The sequence below is a fragment of the Aptenodytes patagonicus genome, chromosome 7, assembly GCF_965638725.1.
Source record: "Aptenodytes patagonicus chromosome 7, bAptPat1.pri.cur, whole genome shotgun sequence".
Classification (NCBI taxonomy): Eukaryota; Metazoa; Chordata; class Aves; order Sphenisciformes; family Spheniscidae; genus Aptenodytes; species Aptenodytes patagonicus.
In genome coordinates, this window is record NC_134955.1 from 55,192,996 (window position 1) to 55,218,194 (window position 25,199).

General features: G+C 38.6%; 1 protein-coding gene across 2 annotated transcripts in view; it reads left to right on the forward strand.

Moving 5' to 3' along the window:
• Positions 1-20,580, forward strand: part of SLC24A4 (solute carrier family 24 member 4) — a 108,858-nt gene extending 88,278 nt beyond the window's left edge. For both annotated transcript variants that reach the window (XM_076345318.1, XM_076345320.1), the window contains exons 13-18: positions 161-305; positions 10,739-10,905; positions 14,095-14,209; positions 16,361-16,473; positions 17,115-17,180; positions 18,971-20,580. In XM_076345318.1, coding sequence (XP_076201433.1) covers positions 161-305; positions 10,739-10,905; positions 14,095-14,209; positions 16,361-16,473; positions 17,115-17,180; positions 18,971-19,123 — 759 coding nt within the window. In that variant the 3' untranslated portion in view covers positions 19,124-20,580. The remainder of the gene's footprint in view (positions 1-160; positions 306-10,738; positions 10,906-14,094; positions 14,210-16,360; positions 16,474-17,114; positions 17,181-18,970) is intronic.
• Positions 20,581-25,199: the final 4,619 nt, after the last annotated feature.

Here is a 25,199-nt window from a genome sequence, read left to right on the forward strand (position 1 = left end):
AGGTAGGCCACAGACAGATTTGTTTGTTGCTGACTGGAAGGAAGGCTTTGTGGAGAAACATCACGGTTCACGTGACTGGGGCTGGACAGACAGCAAAACGCAGATTTAACAAAGTCAGTATTTTCCAAACTATGGCAGTTTTGTCTTTGACACTGTGCAGCGTCAGCGGTTAATTCAATCTGCCAATGGCTCAAGCAAACCGCTTCAGAATGGGAGACGTGAGAATATTGAAAATGGGAACATCCCTGTGGTGAACCAAGAGGAGGAAAATGAACAGGACAACCTATCTCCCTTTTCATTGCCAGGTAAGGCTTACTTTCCAGGTGTTTATAGTAGGGAAACAGAAAATAATTAAAAAGCCAAACACTGGGTTGTAAGAAAAGACAACATATGTGGGGAGAGAGGAGGAAGGGGATTGATTTGACTGTCTGAAGGCTGGATTTGATGACAGTAAAACTGAGCTGGAGGCTACATGGCTAAAAGCAGATCTTAGGAAAGTGTTTTCCAGCCATCATGCACAGTAACGGTAGAAGTGCTGGTTTGCCAGAGGCGAAGGGAAAGCAGGTAAGGCAGGTTTATATTAAAAAACATGTCAGACCAACCCAATGAGCACTGCGCTGCTAGTAATTTTGAAGTCAACCGTTAATAATGGCCTGCTGGAGATTGCTGGCCAGAGGCAGCTAGGTGTATAAATATATAATAACCTGATTTAGTGACGGTAGGGGAGGCTTCTTGGATGAAGAGGAAGAAAGATTTAGGGGGAGAAAGAGTGTTTAGTATCTTTGACAATGTTTAAAATTCTTAGAATAGCAATATGTAATAATATTCACCTTTTGAAATTTTTTGGAAACTCTCTGGTGTGAAGGGCTATATATAACCAACCTTACTATGTTGGTGCCCTTAGTACATTGGAGGTTGACTCTTCCCCAAATGCTTTGGATATTAGACAGCAGAGATTAGATCACCCCTCACAGTCTGTCACACAGTTACTGTTTAACACAAATATTATTTGGCATAAATGAATATCACGTGCAGTGAAAAAGAAGAAAGAATTTTCCATGTTGTATATGATTCTAATTTCTTAGAGATCCCATTGCATCAGTCACTAGCATTTTAGAAGATATTTTTGTGACTGAACAAACATTGAAGCATATTATGTGAAGACTGGATAAAACTGTATGTTTTCATGCATTGCTGTACTGTGTGCTCTTATAGGAGCTTCTTGCAGTGAGCAGTTATGGACTTTCATTGGGGGTGAAGAATGGAAACAAACTGATTCACTGAAGATAGGCCCATTAGATGGGCTCCTGATAATCAATGAGATAATGAAAAAACTGTTTTTATTTTATGGTGAAATAATTGGATCCAAGTCAGCAAAACGCTTGTGCACATGAACATGTTAATAATAATAACAACAACAATAATAACAGTAACAGTAATAAACAACTTCTAAAAAACAAAAATGTCTCCCCAAACCATCTTAAAAATGCAGGATTCAATGCATGTGTTAGCAAAGATTTTTTAACCGAGTTGTTCTTAACAAGTTTTTGGATTCAAGTTTCAATTAGGGCAGTGCCATCATGCATTTCTTCTTACATTCCAGGACAATGCAGAAATCTTAACATGTGGCAAACATTATCTGGAGACCATATTTGGATTTGTTCAAGACTCAGACAACTTCTTTATGAATAAAAAATAGATTTTGGAGTAGAGCTTCCTGAGCGTGTGACATTCACAATAGACAAAATGCTTTCAACTAAGAAGGAAGTTATTAGTTATGCCATTGGCCTTTTTTAAATGCAGTTTTTCTGCATTTTTGCATTTTTGAGAAAGTCTTTAAACATAATTGAGGTGTAACAGGCCAAAGTGGAACCACTGATGATACAGTTCATACTGGAATGGAGCAAAAGTTCAACATGAACTCAAAGGGTTGCGTAAAGATGGTAAAGTGTTTAAAATCCTCATCATTATCTTCAGGTTTTGTTACTCCTGTTGTCTGGAGATGATTATCTATTGGTTGGATTCTCATTGCTCTAACTCATATATTCTGAGGGAGAATTCTTTAATTTTTGCTTTCAGAAGTACCACTTTAATAACTTTGGAGAAAATGTAAAGAACCGGCATCATGCTTTGTTGTTGTTTAAGTACTGTGGGACAATCAGTAGCCTAAAAAAATCCTGACATTTAAAGCTGGCTTTAGGGAAAAAGTGGTTTGCAGACAGTTTCCCAGAATCCCCTCTGTTTTTCTTTTGATATATTTTCAGGCCAGGAATAAGGCAGATACATGTTCTAAAGATCAGAAGTTCATGTATTCTTTCAGTACTATAAAAAGCTCTATGAAGAATAGGCTTTCACATTCCAGTAGGACTCTACAAGTCAACTGCTCGCAGTGTGCTAAGTAGAAAATTCACTCCAGTATTTCTGCAACAGAAATGGCTATGAATTGGCCCAAACACTTTTTTTCTGCTGTTCTGCAGTCATCTTTTTTAACCTAGTTTGGGGTTTGACTTTCCTCCTTCAAATGGCGTATTCTAGATCCTTTTGCAAGAACAAGTTTTTTCTGAAACAGAAATAAATATAAGTGAAGTTTAAAGCACTACATCATCTCTGAGTGATTCCCAGTAATCATTTGCCATCTGTAAGTTTTGCTTATTGTTCTCTTTTATCCTCTATCAACGGCAGTGCTCAGCAATAAATGTAAGATTTAGCACACAGAAATAGAGAAAAAATTTGTTACATGAAAACAGTCTCAAACTACAGCATCCAGCCTAGATCCCATATGTCAAACATCCAGAGAGATTCACCCCCAGGGTGTGGTTCAGGCCCATCTTGAAACAGGAGACAACGCATAGTTTTTATGGAAACTACATATGGTACCATACAAACCAGCCTTTGCCTTTGGTTTCTGTGTGGGAAGAAACATTCTCTTTTAAAGAGGAATTTCTTTCTTGACCTAACCTTTAGGCTATGATGATTATCTTCCAAGGGAAAGGCTTATTTGGTGCTTTACAATTCGATTACTCTACAGTTGTTTGGGAACAGGTCTTAAACTTTAAAAAAAACCCCACAGATCAGAATAAAGCAGGATGAAACTGAGCAGGCATATGTTGAGAACAAAATGATGTGTTAAAGCCCTTGCATAGCTCAGTAGTCTTTTAGAGCCCAGACTCAGAAAAGCACTTCTGTGCAGCTCTTAATGGATGCTTAAATCCCATTCACTGTCACATGTTCAGGATCCTTTAAAATACTCAGTGTCCTCAGCTCCTGCTGGTTTCACAGAAATGAAGAACTCCTTCTCTTACAGGATTGGACCATGAATGCTTTATATAAGTCGTGATGGTGTTAGCTAAAATAGGAATAATAATTCCCAGAGCTAAAGTGAGATGGCAATAAAGGAGATTAGCAATGCTGCCCGCTTTTGTATGGGTACAAAATACAAAGAAAACATGTAGGATAGAAGCAAAAAGGAATTAACAGTATCTACTAAAAATGTAAGAAATGTTTGTATTTGGTCAAACCAAATGTTTGTCTCACCCAATAGTCTGACTCCAACCATGACTTTATGAAGAAGCCTGGGGAAGAATGAGACAGGACAGGTTGGCCTTCAGCTATTTTCAGCTCAAGGAACTTCCTGGATTTGGTGTAATGTCTGAATATTTAAAAATCTTTAATGTATTTCTTCTTCATTAACCTGTCTAATTCTCATTGAATCTTTGCAAACATTTAACACACACAACATCCTTTGGAAAGGAGTTTCATGACTGTGTGAAGAACTGTCTCCTTTTACTTGCTTTGAACCTGGCTCCTACCAGCTTCATTTGATGTCTTCTTTTATTGGAAAACACAATGAACAAAGCAAACCCCATGTACCTCACTTGAACACTCAGGATGCTATAGCTCTTTGTTATATCCCCTGTGGAGTTGTATGTCCTCAAGTTGAGCTAGAGACAGAAAAGAGTTCCATGTAGAAACCTCTATAGTTTCTGTCTCTGCAAACACTGATGTAGAGAGTTCTTTTAGCTTCTCTGCAATGCCCCTATCTTCTCTCAGTGCTCCTTTATACTTTGATCACTAGTGGACCCAGCAGACTTCCTGCTCCTAATGTACTTGAAGTAAGATTTACTGTGAATTTTGATTCCTCTTTGTAATTGTTCCTCAGACTCTCTTTTTGGCCTGCTTTATGGTGCTTTTGCCAAAGTTTGGAAACATGACTTAGGTGGCTGAGTTAGGAAGAGAGCTAGTTTCCATAGCTTCTTTGATGTTGCAAGAGAGAAGTTCTTCCAGGAAGGTAGTTCAGAGCAAGATCTAACTGTAGTATTCTGAAATGCTTTTTTGGAAGAGCTTCCTCTTATCACTGCCTATGTAATAGTGCATCTACTTTAGAATTTTATTTCAGAACACAAGTGTGCTTCTGAGGCATATCTCACTGTTGTCCTCATGTGCTGCACTTCGATTTGCATCTTGGAGCTCATGAACCAGACTCCTTTTGTAGAAGACTAAACTGGAAAATGTGCTCCAGAAGAGCAATGAGTGTGCTCTACCTTGGAGGAGGATACACAGGATAAATTGGAAGAGAAGTGGGCAAGGATTTAATTTAGTAACTCATCACTTCATTCTGAAAGGGCAAAGAGGGACTTGAGGAAGTCTATAAATCCCAGTTCTTCCTTAAAAAAATTGATAAAGTAGACAGCAAGGTTAAAACATACAAAATAAACCATACTAAAATCCAACCAAGTCAAACAAGATATGGGGAGTGCCTCTGCTCAATTACATTTTATTTTTGTTGAATATTGTCCTGTGTAAATCTGTAGTAACTCTGAGAGTAAAGCTTGTTTCTGCATACTGGAGCAAATTTTTTTCCGGACCCATTCCCACCGTACCAAAACTGTGTCTTTAAGAGAAAATTATTGGCATAAATCCAAACATGCAAAGTGTGGTAAAGGGGCAGAGGCTGAAAATAGAAATCTGAGTTGTTTTGGACAGATCTCATGGTCTGTAATTTGGAACTTGTATTCTGGAAAATGGAACTTCCAAGAAAAGTTTCAGTAGTTTGGAAAATAGTTTGTTTTGGATGAGGATGAGAAGTAAAACCTCGGTATTTTCCACAGAAAAAAAAGGAATTGTTTCCAAAGCTGTGTTGCAGGAGAATTGCAATAAAAATGTTTTAATATGTCAACTACCCACTTGGAAGGCTGACAAAGGTTGAGCCTTCTTGGATACCCTTTTACACACTACGTAGCCTCTCTAGTGTGGTAACACAGAGTCTCTTGCCTCCACAATTCCTAGGGAAAGTTGCAGAGCTGCAATCAATAAGGATTTTCCAAGAAGGTGGAGAGGCAGCTGCTGTGTTAATTTTCCTAACAGCGAATTGAAAACCATTTTCTCAGAAATCTTTTATTTTGCAACAAAGGCATTTTTCAGTGGAAAATAATTCTGATCCACAATGGATCTAGTTTGTTATATCTATTTCAGTTGTTTCTATGTTGAGTCCCATACTTGGGACAAAAATTTATGTTCCTCTTGTATTTTGGATACTGCACATGCTCAGAAATTAATTAGGCTTTCAGATTGGCTAACTTACATATATTAAAGTTTTCCAATCAGTCTCAACTTTGATGAACAACAGCACTTTCTAGAAGAAATTTACTTGTTGTCTGGGTTATTAGAAAGCTCCCAGTGTGGAGGTGTGTATGTTACTGTTACACATTTTCAGGTCGAGATTTGAATTAATATTGGTAATGATATGTGGGTGTAAATATATCTTTGTAAATATAAAGCCTAATTAGGACCAAGGGGGCAGGTGATTTCAAAATCACTTTTCATTGGGGGAAAAACAGTTGTGGTTTTTTTTTTAATGAAAAATGGTAGAGAGATTTAAAAGATAAGAAAGGAATTTAAAAATTATAAAGTGGAGCACCAAAAAAATCTGCAGCAATGATCTTCCTAGGCCAGCCTGGATGTGCCTTATTTTTCTTCTAAGTTTACCATTGTCAAAAGCAAAAAAAACCCAGAAAAATAGAAATCAATAGTAAACTCCAGGAAGCCTTTCTCATTTTGCAGATAGACTTCTTAGAGAATTAGAGAAACCATTTCCCACTTTTCAAGTTACCTTAAATTAGAGATTTATATGAATTCATAACAATATAGTTATGAAACTCCTGTGTGCCAATTTGATTCAGGCTTTTCAGGGATGTTATAATTTTTTTAGATCAGTCAGCTACTAATTGCTTTGTGTAAGGAGATGCTTTTTTTACATGTGAAGGTTTAGGCATGTTCTGAAGTAGCTAATGTGTGGAGCAGTGGTCTAGGCTTGACTGCCACATTTTTAAAGGGAAGACTAAGTGGAAAAGCTATCAAATTTAACTAACTACAGTAACTTAGATCTGACTTCTGATGGTGTAGTTGCAGACTCCAATCTGTCTAAACTCAAAAAAAGTATTTTCTATGCAGCTTATTGACTAGGATGTGTAGGCTGTCTGCACTATATGCGTTTGGAAGTTCTGTTGCAGACTAGCTGTAGCTTGGTCTCATGGACTAAATGCCCATTATTATTTGGAGCACTTTTAAGTTTGTACGTCTGGTTCAGCTTTATACCAAGGGAATCTCATTGGTGTGATGCAAGGCTGCTCCATGTTGCAAACTAAAATGCAGTAGATGGGGACGATCAGGAGATTTACTTCAAGGGTACACTCTTGACCTGAATGAAAACACAAACGTAGTTTCACACTTTCGTACTGAGCTCCTCTCAACTCTGTGTGAATGTTGCGAATAGGACAGTATTTTTCCTGTAAAAGGCACTTTGTTTCGTGCCTTAAGGAAATATTCGTTTCCTCTCAGTGCTGTGATGTGTGTTGTTGACTTTGTTCACCACGACACTATCTGTACGTGAAAGTAATTATTGTGAGCATAACATCTGGAAAGATGACAAGCCCAGAAATGTATTGAAAATTAGCAAAGGGCTCTTTGTTGTAGAGCTGCTGCTTCATTTTCAGAAACACTGTAATCAGGCTCTTCTGTAATGATATGTCTCTGAAATACTTGGCATGCTTGGCTTCCAAATATCTGGAGAAACAGAAAAATGGATGTATAAAGTAGGAAAAACAACTTCATGCAAAAAAATCATCTTTCTGTTTTACAGGAGGGTGAAGTGAACAGAATATAGAGACCAGTGTTGCTTTCTGTAATAAAGCAATGTTCTTTCATTATTGTTGTGGGGCGTGCAATAAACAAAATACACCTTTCCTCAGCTATGCGAGTTGCCGCAGGAACCTTCAGACCCAGGGCTCACAGGAGTGACTGGTACTGCTATTAAAACAACTGAGCTAAGGTCTTGTAATGGGACTGTTTGTCTGTTTTTGCAGAACAGCTATATATCGAATAATAGCCTTAATGAGGATGATAATTTTCTTCCTTGCAGATGTACTAGGGAGCTAAGCAACAATCATAAAACAATTTGTCATGAACTAAAACATACCCCCAATTTAACAAATTTATCACTAAATCATTTTAAGGATTATTTTAGAGTGGGTGGTCAAAAACAAAACAACAGAGCAGCACAAGAAGTAATTTCAAAAGAACTAAAAAAAAAAAAAAATTTTCAAGCTGAATATTGTTTGTGCATTCATCTAAGCCAGGTGAAATGAATGAAGTCATATGTTTCCTGAGGAAATAAAGTCTCACTTTATTGAGGTTCCTGCTAAACTTACTAAATTCTTACAACTACCAAGTTATAGCATAAGAATAGACTTCTTTTCTCCGAAGTAACAAGCGATAGGACGAGAGGAAATGGCCTCAAGTTGCGGCAGGGGAGGTTTAGATTGGATGTGAGGAAAAATTTCTTTACTGAAAGAGTGGTTAAACGTTGGAACAGGCTGCCCAGGGAAGTGGTGGAGTCCCCATCCCTGGAGGTATTTAAAAGACGTGTAGATGAGGCGCTTAGGGACATGGTTTAGTGGGCATGGTGGTGTTGGGTTGACGGTTGGACTCGATGATCTTAGAGGTCTTTTCCAACCTCAATGATTCTATGATTCTATGATTCTTCAGCACCGAGTGCCACACAAGTTCCATGACCCAGCATAGTAGGAGCTGAAGAAAATGGCCTGAGGCAGAACCAAGGGCAGATATACTTAAGGATTTATGTAAAAGTTTATAAAAGCTAGCAAATGCTGACACAAAAGAGAAGCCAATGTAAAGCGTGTCAAGAAGGCTGCTTTGGCCATGGTGGTTCAGAACTATTCCAGGCTAACTGCAAATGGCCAGTCAGCTTCTCTGTTAACCCAGCAAAACCCAGAATTACATGCAGTTGTTGTTCCCCCAAGTCTCAAGCCTGGTTGCCATGTAATGAATGCAAATGTCACTTCCACAAACCATCTAGCTGTAAAAAACAGTTCTGACTCATGACGTTGTGTGGATAAATCATCACCACTAATAGAGCCAGGAATTTTATTCTAACACACATCTATTCAAACTAAGCAAAGATAAGGGAAAGGCAAGTCCTCCTCCAGTAATGTTTCGGTTTTCCTGAGCAAGCATAGCAATGCCAGTGGTAAGGCACTGTAAATTCTCACAGTTAAGCATTTGCTTAAGTAATTCAGGGCACTAGGCAGGATCCCTGACAAGATAGATATTCCCCAGCAGAGACTGAGTGCATCTATTTATTCTCTATTTGTTCTCCAGGCAATTTTGTTTCTTTTTATTCATGTTATTGAAAAGAGAAATGGGACTGAATCTCCTGTGTGTAGCAACACTGAAGTCAGTCAGATTACACCCACATCAGATCAGAATCGGATCCATCATTTTTTCCTGTCAAAACAGTCACCCACTCACCCTGCATTTGGAATTACACACTGAGGAAATTGCTGGTCATGCTGACTTGTTTGACTATGAACCAAGTTTAGCAACTTGGGTAGACAAAGAGTACAATTAACTAGCAGGAGTCTTTTAATGATCCAAACTGTAACAAATTAAACAGGAGGAGGTATAAATTACCATAAGATATTTACAGCCTTGTTAACAGAATTAAAGTGAGATGTGAGCTAAGAAGTGTCATCTTCTGGACAGAACAGATAAAAGATAACTGTTTTAAAAATCAGTATAGCAGTATATTTTAACCAGAGGGAAAAAGGACTTTCCCGTAAAATCTGTAATAGATCCCCAGTGACATGTAAAATTCTAGAATTAGAACTGACCGTAGGAGACACCAGTAGTTTTATGTGTTAGAACTTCCACAGCCACAAGCTAAATGGGAATAAAGAGCCAAGCTTAGTCTAAGATTTCCTGGTGGGTTGATGGCATCTCAGAATTCACAAAGAAATCTCAAGTTAAGGAGATTTCATAACTTAAGCAAGACAATTTAGTACTAGAATACATACCAAAGTAAATGAATAAAAGACTTACAATGGACTCACCAAGTTAAATTAGACTAGTAAGTAGCCTCATAAATTACAAAAGTATTATTAATTTTTAAATGTTTAATATTTAATTTCATTGCATCTGGTGCACATTGGTCCAGAGGACAGATTTCAATCTAATTAAATTCACTGAGAAAAACTCCCATTAAACAAATCCTAAATCCCAGTGTCTTTGCTGAAAGAAAATTCCTGGTGAAATTGATGGGAGCTTTCACTGATTATTACCTGCCCTTTATAATTTAGCTAAATAACGTCACTGGAAAATGTATCTGATAATTTTCTTCAATGCAATCAACCATTTTATTCAAAATGGCATATTTTATTAGATCTTATGCATATCATTATCAGTTAATGATGGAAATCCTTACTAGCATAATTCTAAAACAATGTAAAAAAACCCAAAAGCCAGCATGCTGTTGGCTGTGATACTCTGGTTTAGCCCAATAAACAAATTTGTTATCCTCCTTGCAGGATACCTCATGAAACATATAAATATAAGTGCCCCATTTATTTATGGCCCAATTATAAAATAATTCTCTTTTATGTATTGAGATTTACGTGCACATTTACAATACTTTACATTTTTAAAAAATGAGAAGGTGTGTACTTGTCTTCAGTAATGATAGTTCTAGTATTTCTCACCAGTTGATTTTGGAGAGCTGTATGAGGGAAGTCAATATCTTCAGTTTCCTTTTATAGAGGATAAGAGACCATCTCAAGGTGGTGCTATATGCAGTTGGAGAGAGTTAACAAGTCTAGATATCCTAAGTACCAGTTTAAAGTTCTGCCCAAGTGACCACAGTGAGGCATGTGAAACAAGTTTGTCAACGTTCATAGGTTGGGTCTATGTGCTTCTGTTTTCTGTGAAAGTATTTTCTGTTGCTGCACAGAAACAGAAAGTACAGGTTATTTTCACTACAAGGATTTCCGTCTTCCTTTTTAAAAGGTGAGGGGGGTGGGTTTTTTTGGTTGTTTGGTTCTGGGGGTTTTTTTTAGTTTTGGTTTAATAGTAATACAGGTATTTGAAAGAGCAACAAACTTGACTGTTAATTTTGGTTTTAAAATCAGCCATGCTTTTAAATCATTGTAATTATTTCATGGATTTACATAGACCGTGGCAGGCTTAACTATAAGATTCTGGATATGCATGCAGAACTTGGCTGAGAGTGACGAGACCAAGCACAGATGAAAGGTACACTGGAAAATGAGCTGACATGCACAGTTGTAAACATCATTCTGGGATCTTCTGGGATCATCTGCTGTGTTCAAAGAGGCCTGGGATAGTGATGGGAAAGCTAAACTGGTTCTTTCCTTTCTTTGTCCTGCAGATGGAAAAATTAACAAAATTAAATGGATTTTGTCATGGCCATTGATATTCGTGCTCTTTTGCACAATTCCGAACTGCAGCAAACCACGCTGGGAGAACTGTTTTATGGTGACATTCATGTTATCCACTCTCTGGATTGCCTTGTTCTCCTATTTCATGGTGTGGATGGTAAGTGCATGTAGCAGGACTTCCCATACTGAGTGAAACATGCATCTCAAAATAGATAATAGATCTTCTGTGTATTTGTTAAAGGAAGGCATGTAATTGTAGTGCAGTCTCTTCAGCTCATACTGTATTATAATTCTAGCTTTCTGCTGCTCTTTTCTGCACAAATAATTGGGCCTTTACTGTATAGGGCCCAGTACAGTATAGGAAGGTGCCAGCTTGATTTTCAAGAGAATGTGGACATTCACATCTTACTAGTAAAAGGGAGTCTAAATGAAAATGTTTAACTCTCAGCAGCTGAGACACCTTTAGAAATTTGGCTACAGGGTCTGATATTGAAACATGCATAAAAGCCAGATGGATGGCAAAATTTGAAGCCTCAGAAGTGGTGTAAAACACCTCGAGTAGACTGGAATAATGCAAGAAGATCCTTCTCAGTGAAGAGTATTATGATTGCTGGTATGTTTCTATTTGCCGTAGATCTTTGAGAATCATAGAATCATTAAGGTTGGAAAAGACCTCTAAGATCATCGAGTCCAACTGTCAACCCAACACCACCATGCCCACTAAACCATGTCCCTAAGCGCCTCATCTGCACGTCTTTTAAATACTTCCAGGGATGGGGACTCAACCACTTCCCTGGGCAGCCTGTTCCAATGTTTCACCACTCTTTCAGTAAAGAAATTTTTCCTCATGTCCAATCTAAACCTCCCCTGGCGCAACTTGAGGCCATTTCCTCTCGTCCTATCGCTAGTTACTTGGGAGAAGAGACTGACACCCACCTCGCTACAACCTCCTTTCAGGTAGTTGTAGAGAGCGATGAGGTCTCCCCTCAGCCTCCTTTTCTCCAGGCTAAACAACCCCAGTTCCCTCAGCTGCTCCTCATAAGACTTGTTCTCCAGACCCCTCACCAGCCTCGTTGCCCTTCTCTGGACACGCTCCAGCACCTCGACGTCCTTCTTGTAGTGAGGGGCCCAAAACTGAACACAGTATTTGAGGTGCGGCCTCACCAGTGCCGAGTACAGGGGCACGATCACTTCCCTACTCCTGCTGGCCACACTATTTCTGATACAGGCCAGGATGCCATTGGCCTTCTTGGCCGCCTGGGCACACTGCCGGCTCATGTTCAGCCGGCTGTCGACCAACACCCCCAGGTCCTTTTCCGCTGGGCAGCTTTCCAGCCACTCTTCCTGCAATGCTACAGGCTTCTTCCCCAAGCCTGTAGCATTGCATGGGGTTGTTGTGGCCGAAGTGCAGGACCCGGCACTTGGCCTTGTTGAATCTCATACAGTTGGCCTCGGCCCATCGACCCAGCCTGTCCAGGTCCCTCTGCAGAGCCTTCCTGCCCTCGAGCAGATCAACACTCCCGCCCAACTTGGTGTCGTCTGCAAACTTACTGAGGGTGCACTCAATCCCCTCCTCCAGATCATTGATAAAGACATTGAACAAGACCGGCCTCAAGCAGTGTATCAGGTGTAGATCTGTAAATTGTTGTCAGTTCAGGAGCACGCTTACTGGAAGATTTGAATAAGTTCCTATTTTTTCTTTCTTACCCTCTTTAAGTTTCTCAAGTTTGCATTTTCAGTCAGAGAAGAGGCATGAATAGGAAAGCTCCTCAGATAGTTTCTGTGATGGAAAAATAAGCTATATTTGGCTTAATTTGAAGTATAGAAAGTTACGTTTTTCTATGCAAAAAGATGGAAAACCAAAAAGTTGTATATACCTATAACTGGAAGATTGGTAGGTGCTGCTGAAGAATTTATATGCCCATTTTTCCTTTTAAAGGAAAATACAGTGAAGAAACCTTCAGCTGGTTTCATGCTGGAATATATATATAGTCTCACATATATACACTCATAGTCACATATATATATATATGCGCTCTTCTAGTCATGCAGATGGAAGAATTTTTGTTCATGAGCTTCTTACCTGTAAAATCTTTTTTGGGTGGAGAGCATCTCTACCTTCCTCAAATGTGTCAGGCGTTTGTGAACTGCTTTATATTATGTTTCCTCTCATGGAAGATTGTGTTTTCTGTATACTTTTTGCAACTTTCTATGTAAGTTTTAACATAGACTGTGTTGGAGAAATTCATATGCCAGCCACTCATTCTGCCTGGTATAATGGTGCCAAAGCCACACATTCATTTCATACCATATGTCCTTTGCCAGGCCGTGCTCTGTACCTTGGTTCCATTTGTAGATATTCCCTTCACAAATGAGAGATGTGCTCATGAAGGCTGCAACACAGCTTATTTTAAGAGGCAGCCAGACCTTAATACCCCGTTACCACTTGCAGCAAGAGAATCATGGCCACTCCTATTTCTGAGTCACAGCTTTCCCCTGAGAATAAGGTTTATGAGCGGGTTCCTAAAATACACCTTTTCTTTGGCGAAGGGTGCAGTTTTCCTCATGTAAGAGACTGGCAAACCATGTCAAGAAAACAACACGGAGCCTTAAAGACTTCCACCCTTAGCAGTCTCAGCAGGGAAACAGCTGCCTGTCCCCAATTGTCTTCTCACTCTCACAAGGCTATTTCCTTTTCAGCTGCCTGTTCAGCCTTTTTTCTTGACGCTTTTTCAGCCTTCTTCGGATGTCCCAGCTAAATACAGTTCCCTGTCCTTTCCAAAAGCTCTGCTACAAGCTTCAGCCATTCCTTAAGCTCTTTTAAAGCTGCATCTGGACTCTCAGGGGACAATATAACCAGACTTGCTCACTTTGGGATTATATCAGAAGACATGCAGGAAACTGGTTCCTTCTTCATGTGTTGGGATAAAATAAGTTCTTTATATCTCTGCCCCTATGTCACAACATACGTTGGTTGCAGTCCTTTTGAGAACAGACCAGCGAGAATCTTGCCATTCTTGGGAATAAAAAAAAACCACCACAGTTTGGGTTATGTCTGTGCTCCTCCTTAAAAGATCAGTATGTCCTGTTAGAAGTACAGAAAATGGAGCTTTTTGTTTGCTCATAAAATGTTGAATAATATGACCCAAAGTACTTTTCCGTTTCACAGGGTTGGTTTTAGGCTGGTTATTCCACAATTATTTAATTTGCAGACAAGGATAAGTATCCTGAGTCTAATCCTGTTAGGGTCCACACCAGAAATCAAAGTTAAGAGTATGCCACAACTGTATTGGAATGAGGAGACTTTCCAAATATGGTAGGTTAATCTATTTTCCTCACTGTTCAGGTGACTGTGATTGGATACACCCTTGGGATACCAGATGTGATCATGGGCATTACTTTCCTAGCTGCAGGAACAAGCATCCCAGACTGCATGGCCAGCTTAATAGTAGCAAGACAAGGTACTGTGTCTGCTGAAGCATAACTGCAATCTTACATACATGCTCTGTGATTTGCTTCCTCCATACACACAAATTCTCAATGCAATTTTATTCTTTTTTTCTTTTATTTTTACTGTTTCAGGGCCTCATTAAAAGCCAAAACACTTTGCTAATTATTGTGAACCAAAAAAATAATCCCTGTCCTGTTATCTTTTGCTTATTGGGACTGGGCATACCCTAGCATTCTAGAAGGTCATTCAACACTCAGATATGCCATGCGTGGTATGTATCAGTCAGGGTAAAAAGATAAAAGTAGTAGACAAAACTGGAATATCAGCTATTAAAAACTATATCAAAGAATATATGCTGACCAGCACTTGTCCATGTAAAACTTACACTGATTTCTAGAAGACCTCTCGAACCCAGGGAAGTGAAGTGGTTTAAGAGGATCTGGTAGAAGTGATGTTGCTCCAGGCATACTTCTCATCCAAATGCAGACCTCTTTCCCATTGGGACATATGAATAGCCGCACTGGAAAGGGTTTTAGATAAATGTCAGCTATGTCCTTGTCAGCTTTCCAACTGAAATTGTCAAAGGCTTTCTCATGTATCTTTAAGTTTTGATTAAGGTTCTTTACATTTCCTTTTTCACTTGAGAAATACCTGTAGCCACGTCCCTTCCTGTTGTTGAAAAACATTAAACCTGACAGTGTGATCTCCTGTACTGTAGTAGAATAAGAAAAGGTCCTAATTGTATTCTTTTCCACTATTCCAATTGCCACAGTCTTTTTTTTCCAGATAATGAGATCTCCAGCACACATCATTGGGCAAACAACAAGGGTTCTGAAGTGATAAATTAAGTACTCAAAAGCCCCACCTTTGTAGTTTGAGATAGGAGTAGTGCTGTTAAATGTTGCTTGATTGAAAATAATTATGTATTTAAAATATTTCATTTTCCAGGTTGTATTATATGTTGTGTGCAGGAAAACTTCACAAAAAGCAGTACAAAAAAGTATTCAGGATTCTTATGGAGCCACGTTCCTACGAAATTAGTTTTCCATATGTCTTATTAAAGTGAACAGACTTTTGCAAGAACAGAAGGAAAACATGTTACATTTTTAAATGAACAGACTGCTTCTTTAGATTAGTTCTTCTTTAGTATTAGGCAAAACTACTGTAGGGTTTGTTTCCTCTGAAAGTGAAGGTAAGTACTAGCTTGGCAAAAAGCAGCACCATTCTCTCAAAGACAATACAGGGACTTTGCACTACCTGGATTCAAGAGAGATGTTTTTTGACAGATTGCAGACAAATATATAAAAAGTAGAGATGGGCACTATCATAATATGGATCCAAAACATAACCCTTCTCTCAGCAGCTTCCTGGAAGAAGATACTGTACTTATGGTGTGGTAGTGCCTGTCGCCACTCTGTGTACTCTCAAAGTATTTGTGGGACACGTCCCATTTACGTCAGAATTCCTCTTCCTTTCCAGTATTCACTTTGTGGAAGTGATTCAATAGTTAGGCCAGTGCCTAATGGAAATTAGCAGGGGCAGAGACGAATTCTGCCTTCCTCACATCCATTGATGCTGGTGCAGAATGAGATGCCAGCCAGTGATGAGCATTAGGAGTAGATTTCAAGTAATGCCTAGGGACTTGACCACCATTCACTCTTTTTTTCCTTTCCTGTAGCATTTTATTGTTCCTGAAGTGGAATCATTGCTGATTAAGCCCCACAGAAGTGCCTAATATCTTTGACTACTATCTGGTTGGGTTCTTTTCAGGATCACTTTTCATCATTCACATGAGACAAAGGCCACATGTCCACATACTAAATCCAGTATATAATCTCCAGGTTCCCTGTGGCTGCAGGCTACCTAGAACAAGACTTGTTTTTTTTAATTGGCATTGAATTCGGATGCTGAATGGATACCACACACCCAGTAAAGGCTCTCCAAGACACAAGGAAGATGTAGTTGGAGTGAGCAATTTTTGCACACTTTTTTCAGAAGTCATGCAAAGATTATGGAAATTATCTCCCTACCTCAGATACTCTGGCCAGTCCAAGGGGGCTTGGATCAATGCAGATCATTCCCCTTTAGTTTCCTCTAGTACAGAGTGTAATGGTCCTATACTTTGTTTTTACACAAGAGTTGTTTTTTTTTTTCTCTGCAGGCCTCGGTGACATGGCAGTATCCAACACAGTAGGGAGCAATGTCTTTGACATTCTGGTGGGCCTTGGTGTTCCATGGGGTTTGCAGACCATGGTGATTGATTGTGGATCAACTGTATGTATACTTGGCAAATCTTTAATTTGTTCTTTTTGTCTATTTAAAAAAAAAAAAATCCTAAAAAGAAAGCATGCAAATAAAATTTAAAAAACCAAACAACAACCTGCTGAGCATGTTATTGGTTGACAAATAAGGTGTTATTTGTTTGCCAAGGAACCAGGAGTTAAGGAAGCAATTCTCCTTCCACAAGCTGCAATTAATTCCCAGTTTGTCAACTGGAGTACATTATACTGTATAGCAGAAAAATAGCGCTGTGGATATCTGTTCATGGCTCTGTCATTTTCTCGCTCCACAGCTTCAAGTACACCTGTCTGTCTCCCTGTGGCTTAGTATTTTTTTCTGTAAGATGAGAATAACAGCATATCTCTCTCTCCTGAGAATCTTTTAACATAAAATCCATTGTAAATGCTGATTTTTTTTAATGGAGGTGGGATTACTTATACATTTGTTTTGATTCCTTAATCTTCCCATTCTTCATTATGGTAAATCTGTCATGAATTTGCATGGTTTAAAATGTGTAAGTCAGTCACTATTCAAAACAGAAGGTGGACCGTAAATCAGTAAATTGATTTCTGATCTCCAAAGCACAGTTATATGCTGAACATTTTAAAGGTCTCTTCTCTGTCTAATTCCCACAGGTTAAGATAAACAGCAAAGGACTGGTCTATTCAGTTGCACTTTTGTTAGGATCAGTGGCGCTTACTGTAAGTATTTGAGTGTCTCCAAGTATTCCAATTGCAAAATACTTATTAGGTATTTACATGTTATAGAAGTATAAAATGGAAATACTTATTATCCCCGAAGCATTGATTCTTGTAAAGTATCATTCTAGCAATACCATGAGTTGAAGAGCTACCATTGTCCTCAGTGAGGACTGAAATCTGACATTTGGTGCAAGAGATGCTGGATGCGTGTAGGTCCCATTGATTTCAGCAGCAGTGTTGAAATTGTGGGATCCAATAATACTTCTGTGCTCCTGTGTCCAGCTGCATACCCCAGGCCTGTCTCTACTTTATGGTGGGACAAGACCCAGGTATGCTTCATCACCCTTTGCCCTTTTCTCTGATTTCCAAAATCAGCCTGGACTAACCAAGTGCTGTAGCCAAAACCTTTAATGAAGACTAGTCTGTGAGGACTGTGAACCTCAGGACTTTGAATAGGCTTGCTAAATGTCACTCAGCATAAGACACTTACCCTTGTAACACATGACTTGTTAAGGTAAAACAATAATTCTGTTTCAAAAGTAAATTTTGCTGGTACTTAAGGTCTGATCCTGCTGACTCCCAGGGAACCTCTGTGGGAAGAATCAAATCCCAAAGGTATAAAAATATCCACTTATACTAACGTCTTTCACTGATTGCCTGTGGAGGCTCTGTAGAGGCTCTGTGGAGGAGGGGGTCATCACTGGAGATTTCACACTGTTGCATGACTAGGTCTTACAAAACTCCACGTCACCTGTGCACGACTTAAGTGGTAGAATGACCAGGGCTGTTCACTCTGCCACTAACATCCTAATGCATCTGATATATAAGCTGTGGGAGCCTGTTCTTTTCTTTTCTTATCCCCAGTTCTACCATACTGCACAGTGCCTGTAAAACCACAAAGATGTTGTGTAGACATTTGTATCGGACGTTGCTGCATGCATATTGGTAATCAGCACTTTGGAAAAAAATGGGGGGATTATGCAGATGTGTTACTATGCTAGCTGTTCATGCTTTTCTGAAGAGTCTTTTCATAGCAGAAGCCATATCACCTGAGTTTGAAGCATCTATTATTGTGTCATTTATTCTGCTGGATGCCCTGATTCACACAGACCCTCCCAGCAAAACTCAGTGGACAGTTCTGAGCAAAACAAGTAATAACTCAGAGGCACTCAACACCATTGAAAATAGATGCCTTCGTGAGGACCTCATTGCTTTGCTACCTGTAACTTGTAACTCTCCTTAGTTCTGGAGCTGAGCAAAACATCAAAGAAAGCACCTCATCTGAAGCTGTTAAAAGAATGAACATGAGGTGCTGGTGTACTACTGGGACATAAAGGATCTGTAGGGGAACACTGGAGAGAGAGGCATTCATGTAGTTCAGTGCATTCCTTTAGTTCATACTGAATCAATGAATGAGCGCTGCCTGACTAGAACGTGCCCCATGTACTGAAAACGCACCACAGACTGAAACTGAGCACCTAGGGGCCTGTTTCTCAGTTACATAAAGAACTTGTGAAGGGGCCTTAAAGTGCATTCATTTAATATTTTGTAAAAGGATCTTAGGACAACTGAGAGTCAGGCCAGAGTCTGAGTTCTTAGTTTGGGCTTTTACATTCCTTTTCTTGATCAGAAAAACATAGGTTGCCTTTTTGATCTATAAAATACTGAGAACATATTTTTATCTTCGTTCAGGATCTCTTAATTCAAAAGACTCTCATTTTTAGTTTATAATGGTTGTTTCCAAAAGTCTCCATTGGGGCTTAATTAACTAACACTTTGTTTGCTTGCAGGTGTTTGGAATCCATGTAAATAAGTGGAAACTTGACAAGAAATTAGGCATCTACGTGTTGTTTCTTTATGCTGTTTTCCTGTGTTTCTCTATATTGATAGAGTTTAATGTCTTCACCTTTGTCAACTTCCCTATGTGCCGAGAAGAACTTTAAACCACAACAAGGAGAGAGACTGAAATTCTTCTGATTACACGTGCTGTAAATGACAGGAGGCATTTTACATTTCTACCTTCTTTCCATCAGTACTTTGAGTGTCATTCCTGCTTCATCAGCTAACAAACACTTTTACCTGTGTGGAAGGAAAGAATACCTTTCTTTTAACATGCTAGCTCAAGGCAACCAAAGCATTTTCCTCCTTTTTGGATATTGCTGCTCAGTCATAAAGCTGCATGGATCTTATGCAGAACTCTAAAATGACCCATTTCTGGGATATTCTGTTGTGGTTTTCATGCTCCTTTTGCAGACAATCAACCACCACCACCAAGATTAGCAAGAGGATGGGAGAAAAATCTTTATAGTTCTTTTGGTTTTGACATTTACTTGCCATGGAAGAATAAGAGGCAAGTTCAGAACTTTTCTTGGCTCAGTCAAAATATCTCAACTACAGGACCAGAAAGTCTAAGGCACATATCATGGCATGCACTGTTGAGGACATCATTTCCCCCTTCAAGTGCTCTGCTTATAAAGGAACTGCACTGACAGTTTTTGATGGCAGTGTTGAATATATATCACTCTCTTCAATGAACATGAACAATGTGGCAGAGAAAGAAGAGGAAATGGTTCTATGTTGTATCACTTGTGATGATGCACACTAAAAGAGTATCTGCATACTGAAGAAGAGAATTACATGCAGAAATTAGTACTTGAAAAATATGTTTTACCATTAATGAGGAATGCTGTATACATAAATATAAACTAACATTTGTGGAATATTACACCACAAGAAAAACTTTGCATTGGCCCTTGTAAGCCCATTGTGTAAATTTAGAAGAAACTAAACAAATAAAATATAGCTGGGTGCTCAGTAACTATCAGTTATTGCTATCAGCTGAGAGTAGTATCTGAACATAATCCAGACTTTCAGACAACAAAACCCACCCTGATTATGATTAGATTTTATTTGATTGGTGGGAGGAAGAAGCTTATTTCATCAGTCAAGAAGCTGGTGTATTCTTCTCCATTTTTTATTTATTCCCAGAAGCTTAATGAAGATGAGTGTCTGACATTGAGCAGTGCAGATAAGAAACACCTAGACAAAAGCAAATCTGTCAAGAGAATATGGTCCTTGATTTGATTGCATACAAGTTTTGAAGCATGATATACTTCTTTTTAAGCCCCAGTAGAAGCCAAGTTTTGATATCCTTTCCACCAGCATAAATCTGATATAAGGAATTACTCTGGATGTAATTGACAGCAAGATCTGTCCCAGAGTATTAAAACTAATGGGTAACATTCCACATTATAGCAGTCATATGATTGCAAATCACTGAGACAGTGTATTTTGAATTGCTACTAAAATTTAAAAATATTTTAAAGCTGTATATGAATGATCACATAAAGTTTCTAAAGAAGCACAGTTAACTTTATACATAGATTTTTTAATTTTTTAATGTTTATAAACCAAATCTATCAACTAACGGTTGATGCATTTTTAAATATATTAATATTTTGCACTTAAGACTATATATAAAAAATCCCTTTATTGTGTCAATGAGAACATACTATAAAACTTTAGCAAATAAGCACTAAATCAGAAAGTTCCTTATTTTGACAAAATAATTCTGTTTAGCCAGCTCACATGCGGAATACTGTTTACACCAGGCAATGTGTTTGCAATTAAGGCTATTTTAAAAATTATTTTGGTACAAATTAAAGAGTGTGTTCTGCTGTTGAATTTTTTTAGGAATTGGATCCTTTCAATGTAATCCTAAGGAAAAAAGAGCAACATATTTGTTATTTGCTTTACACTTTGTTACAAATGTCAGTATTAGTATCCATTTAGGGTTTTTCACCTTAATTAAGAAGTTACGTAGTTAAACTAGCCAGTCCTAAAGATGGCAACAAATACAGCATTATTAAAATGCTTTATTGAATAGGCAAAATGACAGTAAACACATTTGATCTCAAGTATGCCGGTGACCCCATTTCCAGGCATTCAAGACATTTTTGCTGCAGTGTAAAGCTGAGGAGATGGAATTCATGTTCATCTTTATGAGTCTTCTGTTGCAGAAAGGCTGTGAAGATGCAGCATACTGCTGCGCCACTGTAGGAGCATCCCTCTCTAGTCTTAGTCTCTTCCCTGCTATCTTTCAGGAGGACAGTTTGCTGTTGAAAATCTTGTGATGGCTTTGATAGGAGGCTGAAAGGAGCGGAGAGAGAGGCTGGGTAAATGGTTTTTTCCGATGTTCTGCTGTTGGGTAGGCTTGGAGAACAAAACTAGCTGTCTCCAAGCAAACATTTGCTCTTCTGTGCACAGTTCAGGCAGCTCAGTTGTCTTTACACTACAGAAGAGTAGTTCCAAAATCTAGTTTTGAATGCCTAGTGATCAGCTGAGTTGACAGTGATGAAGGCATCAACGTTTACAGTGCCAGACCTAGCAAATTGTACTGTACCTTCATATTTCTGAGCCAGGCAACTTTAGAAGACTAGGGGCACCAATTTGTTCTGTAGCAAATATGCCCAAATATGCAGGAAATTGTGTTTGCTAATGCCATGAATCCTTCAGACATCTTTTAGAATTATTCTGCCTAAATTGAATATCACCTGCTCCAGAAAACCAGTATGTTCTGTTGTAGCAAGAGACAGTCTCAGAGGAAATACTGACCTTAAATCAAATGGCCGGTCCTGTCATTTATAGCCCTCCCTAAAACCCACTTCAGGACAATTTATATTAAATTCTAATGCTGCATTTCATGGGGTGGTTTCATATGCATCTTCTGCTATGAGGCAGGTATCATGCCATGCTTATCATTATAAATAACATTAGTAGGATTCTCCTCTGACACCACCACATGACCAGGGATGTATTGTTTGCCAAAGAATTATTAGATTCTGTATCAGGGCCTTGATGACACATAATCTATATGAAGTAGAGTCCCTATGTAGTTGTTATCCATATGCTAAAATAAATAAAGATGGCAGTTATAGACCAAGCCATGCAGATAAACTGAATGGCCCAAGAAAGATCTGATTGACAAATTGTTGTATGTCAGATAAACCCACATCAGACTGTATCAGTAATTCAGGAGGCTATTGCCGGGTAATAGCGGACTAGTGCCTTTCACATGTATACAAAAAAAAAAATAATTTGCTCATGTGGTCAGGAAACCACTCCAAATTTTGCCATTTTCCAATCAAGAAAAGGAGTGATTTGTGCTTGGCTCTCTGCAATTAGTACAATTCTATATTGCAGCTGTTCAGATTGTGTCTGTAAAATTTTGTAGCCATTTTGTTGTACTAACTGTTGCAAAAGTTAGCTGGCTGAGTTTGGAATGTATGTCACAATGTTGTGTAAGTTAATGTTCATCTCAAGAGTGCAAAGAAAGCTGGTGGATGTGAGAGGGAAAACTTACTGTGATCTGATAATTGCCAGGATACTAACACTGAAAAGTAATACAACTCAGAAAAAGATATCCCATATCCAGCAAAGCTTAACTTCAGTAGGATTGATTCCATGCTTAAAGCTAAGCATATATCCAAGTGCCTTGCTGGATTGTGTCCTAAGATGACAGCGGAGCCTGGTTTCTGGGTTTTCTGTCATATTTAGATCTTTTCATATTTTATTGGTTTTGTAGTCTAAAGATTTTATTTCTTTCTCACATTAAAAGGTTTGGCCAGAATCTGTGGACTTCTGCTCTGCTAATACCACTTTGGATTTCCACCCTTGTACATAAGAGAACTGGTTCCTTGTCTCAGACTTCAAAACTGTGCATCTGCCCTGGTGTACAAGCAGGATCAAAACTGAATTACAGCTGGCCAAGGAGAGATTTTAGCAGCTCTTTTCCGCTGCACTGGAGTAGCACAGTCTCACATAGACCCACAGGGTGCAATCCTGTCTGTAGTGAGCAAGTGGGAGTGTTTCCATTGAGTTCAGCAGTGTTTGATTCCATTTATTTACCATAACAATTGCACTGCATTATAAAGTATTGCCTGAGTAAAGATTTCCGGCTCAGGATCTACATGTCTAAATCTAAAGAACTACAGTTATGGTTACCTTAGTGACTATTTGATGATCTAAGGGCTGCTCTCTGGGCTGAAGTCTAGCCTAGAAGAACACCTTAAGTCTTCCTAACAGGTACAGCATAGTCAACCAGTCCTGGCTCAGTCATTGGCGTGCCAATTTTATTTTATTTTTATATGCTTGCTGCAGCTGTAACAAACATATAATTAGTTTCTGGGTTTAGATTATATTTGCAAACATTCTGTCAACATGTAAACAAATGGAAAAGGTCTTTACTAGTCTAATACTTGGCAATTACAGAGAAGATTCTATTCTGTCTTTGATTTCCTTTGTGACTGTGCTTTAATTACACACACTTGTTTCTATTATGTGTTTGCTCTAGTTGCACAAATCCCTCATGAGTTTTGTTGTCTTCCTTTCTTGGATATCTTGCAGTTGTAATGCCATTTATTTGTGTCCTACAGTTAGATGTTTTTGGTAGAGTGCTTTAAGCTGTGTAAATACTGCCTGATTATTCATACCAAGGAAAGATCAGACCTAATGTAATATGAAACAGACACTAAAATAACACTGATAGCCAGGTGAAACCAAAGAATCTTCCTAATTGAAATGCATCACCTTTGAGCATAATGTTCTGTCATTGCAAGCCTCAGATCTCTCAGTTATTGTGTTTAAGCACTCAGAAGAAAATCTCTGCAGCTCATGCATTTACTACACAATTTCCTTTCTATTTCTTTGAGTCTGAACTCCAGATTTTTCATTTTGTTGGGTGGTGAGATTTATATGATGGTTACACAGGTAAATGACAGCATTTAGTTCCAGCAATTCTGTACCAAACCCTTTATTATTCCCTTGAACTATTTTGAAAACTCTGTATGCAAGTGATCAATGTTCTGCTGAAGAGAAGAATGTCGTTCAACTGACATGTGCATTCCAGTTTCTGACCTACTGTGTACATGTTTAAAAACCTCCTTTTGAATAACTTGAGCATACACTTTTCTCACATTTCCCCCTGTGTGGGATCCTGATATTTTCTCCGCAGAGAAAGCTGTGAGATCCTATACATCCCTGTCCTGAAATGTGAGATGCATGTAGCTCCTTCTCCACAGGCTGAGATGGGTAGTGATTGTGGCGATTTGTACATCACGTTGTTCTGCTTGCTACCATACTTCTGACATACAGTGCACTGTCTGAAAGAAATGCCATTTGGATATTTTCTTACAAGAATTGCCAGTTTGAATTTAATTCCGTTTATTTTTCTTTTTTACTTGCACAAAGAATGTAAGCGATCATTGCCATCTTATCACTGAGATGATCTTGGTAAACTTGAAAGATAAATATAAAGGTTGATTTATAGCAATAGGGAATTGTGACAAAATCTAAAGGTATCAGAATATATCAAAACCAGGCAGGTATAATCTCTAGAAAGACTAATACCAACTGAGATGCTTCCTTTCAGAGGTTTTTTACAGCAAGATTATGGCCTTCATTCATATACCAGTTGTGTATGCAAAGAACACTTGCAAATCTGCTTCCCCAGCAGCATCTATGTTTCAAATGGCTGAAACTCTGCAGCAAAGTTGTGACCAAATTCTTGCCTTCGTGTTCTTTGGAGTGGTGCCAGTGCTCATTAATGTCCTGGTAGTTGGCACAAATTTGTATCAGTGGAACTGAGAGTAGAATTTGGCTCCCACTATCTCCTCTGTTGCAAGAAAGTATTTGAAATTGTTTATGGTCACTGAAATAACTTCTGAACCTTTTAAAATTCCCTGTGTTTCATACTTGCAGGCATTTGCAGTGCACCCTTAGGAGGTGCAATACCTCTTTAAATATTATTAAAACTTTCTAGAACTGCTTACTTTGAAAACAGAAAGGGATGGGTTTGTAAACTGTAAATAACAGAAATCTATTTATCATGTTATTTATTTTTTCAATGACTGTGACCTTATGCACTGTGAATGCTCTGTGATATGGGGTCCTTTGTACAGATAAATATGTCATGAAATCCAAATGGATTTAATGTGATAATTTGTTACAAAATGTTGGCAT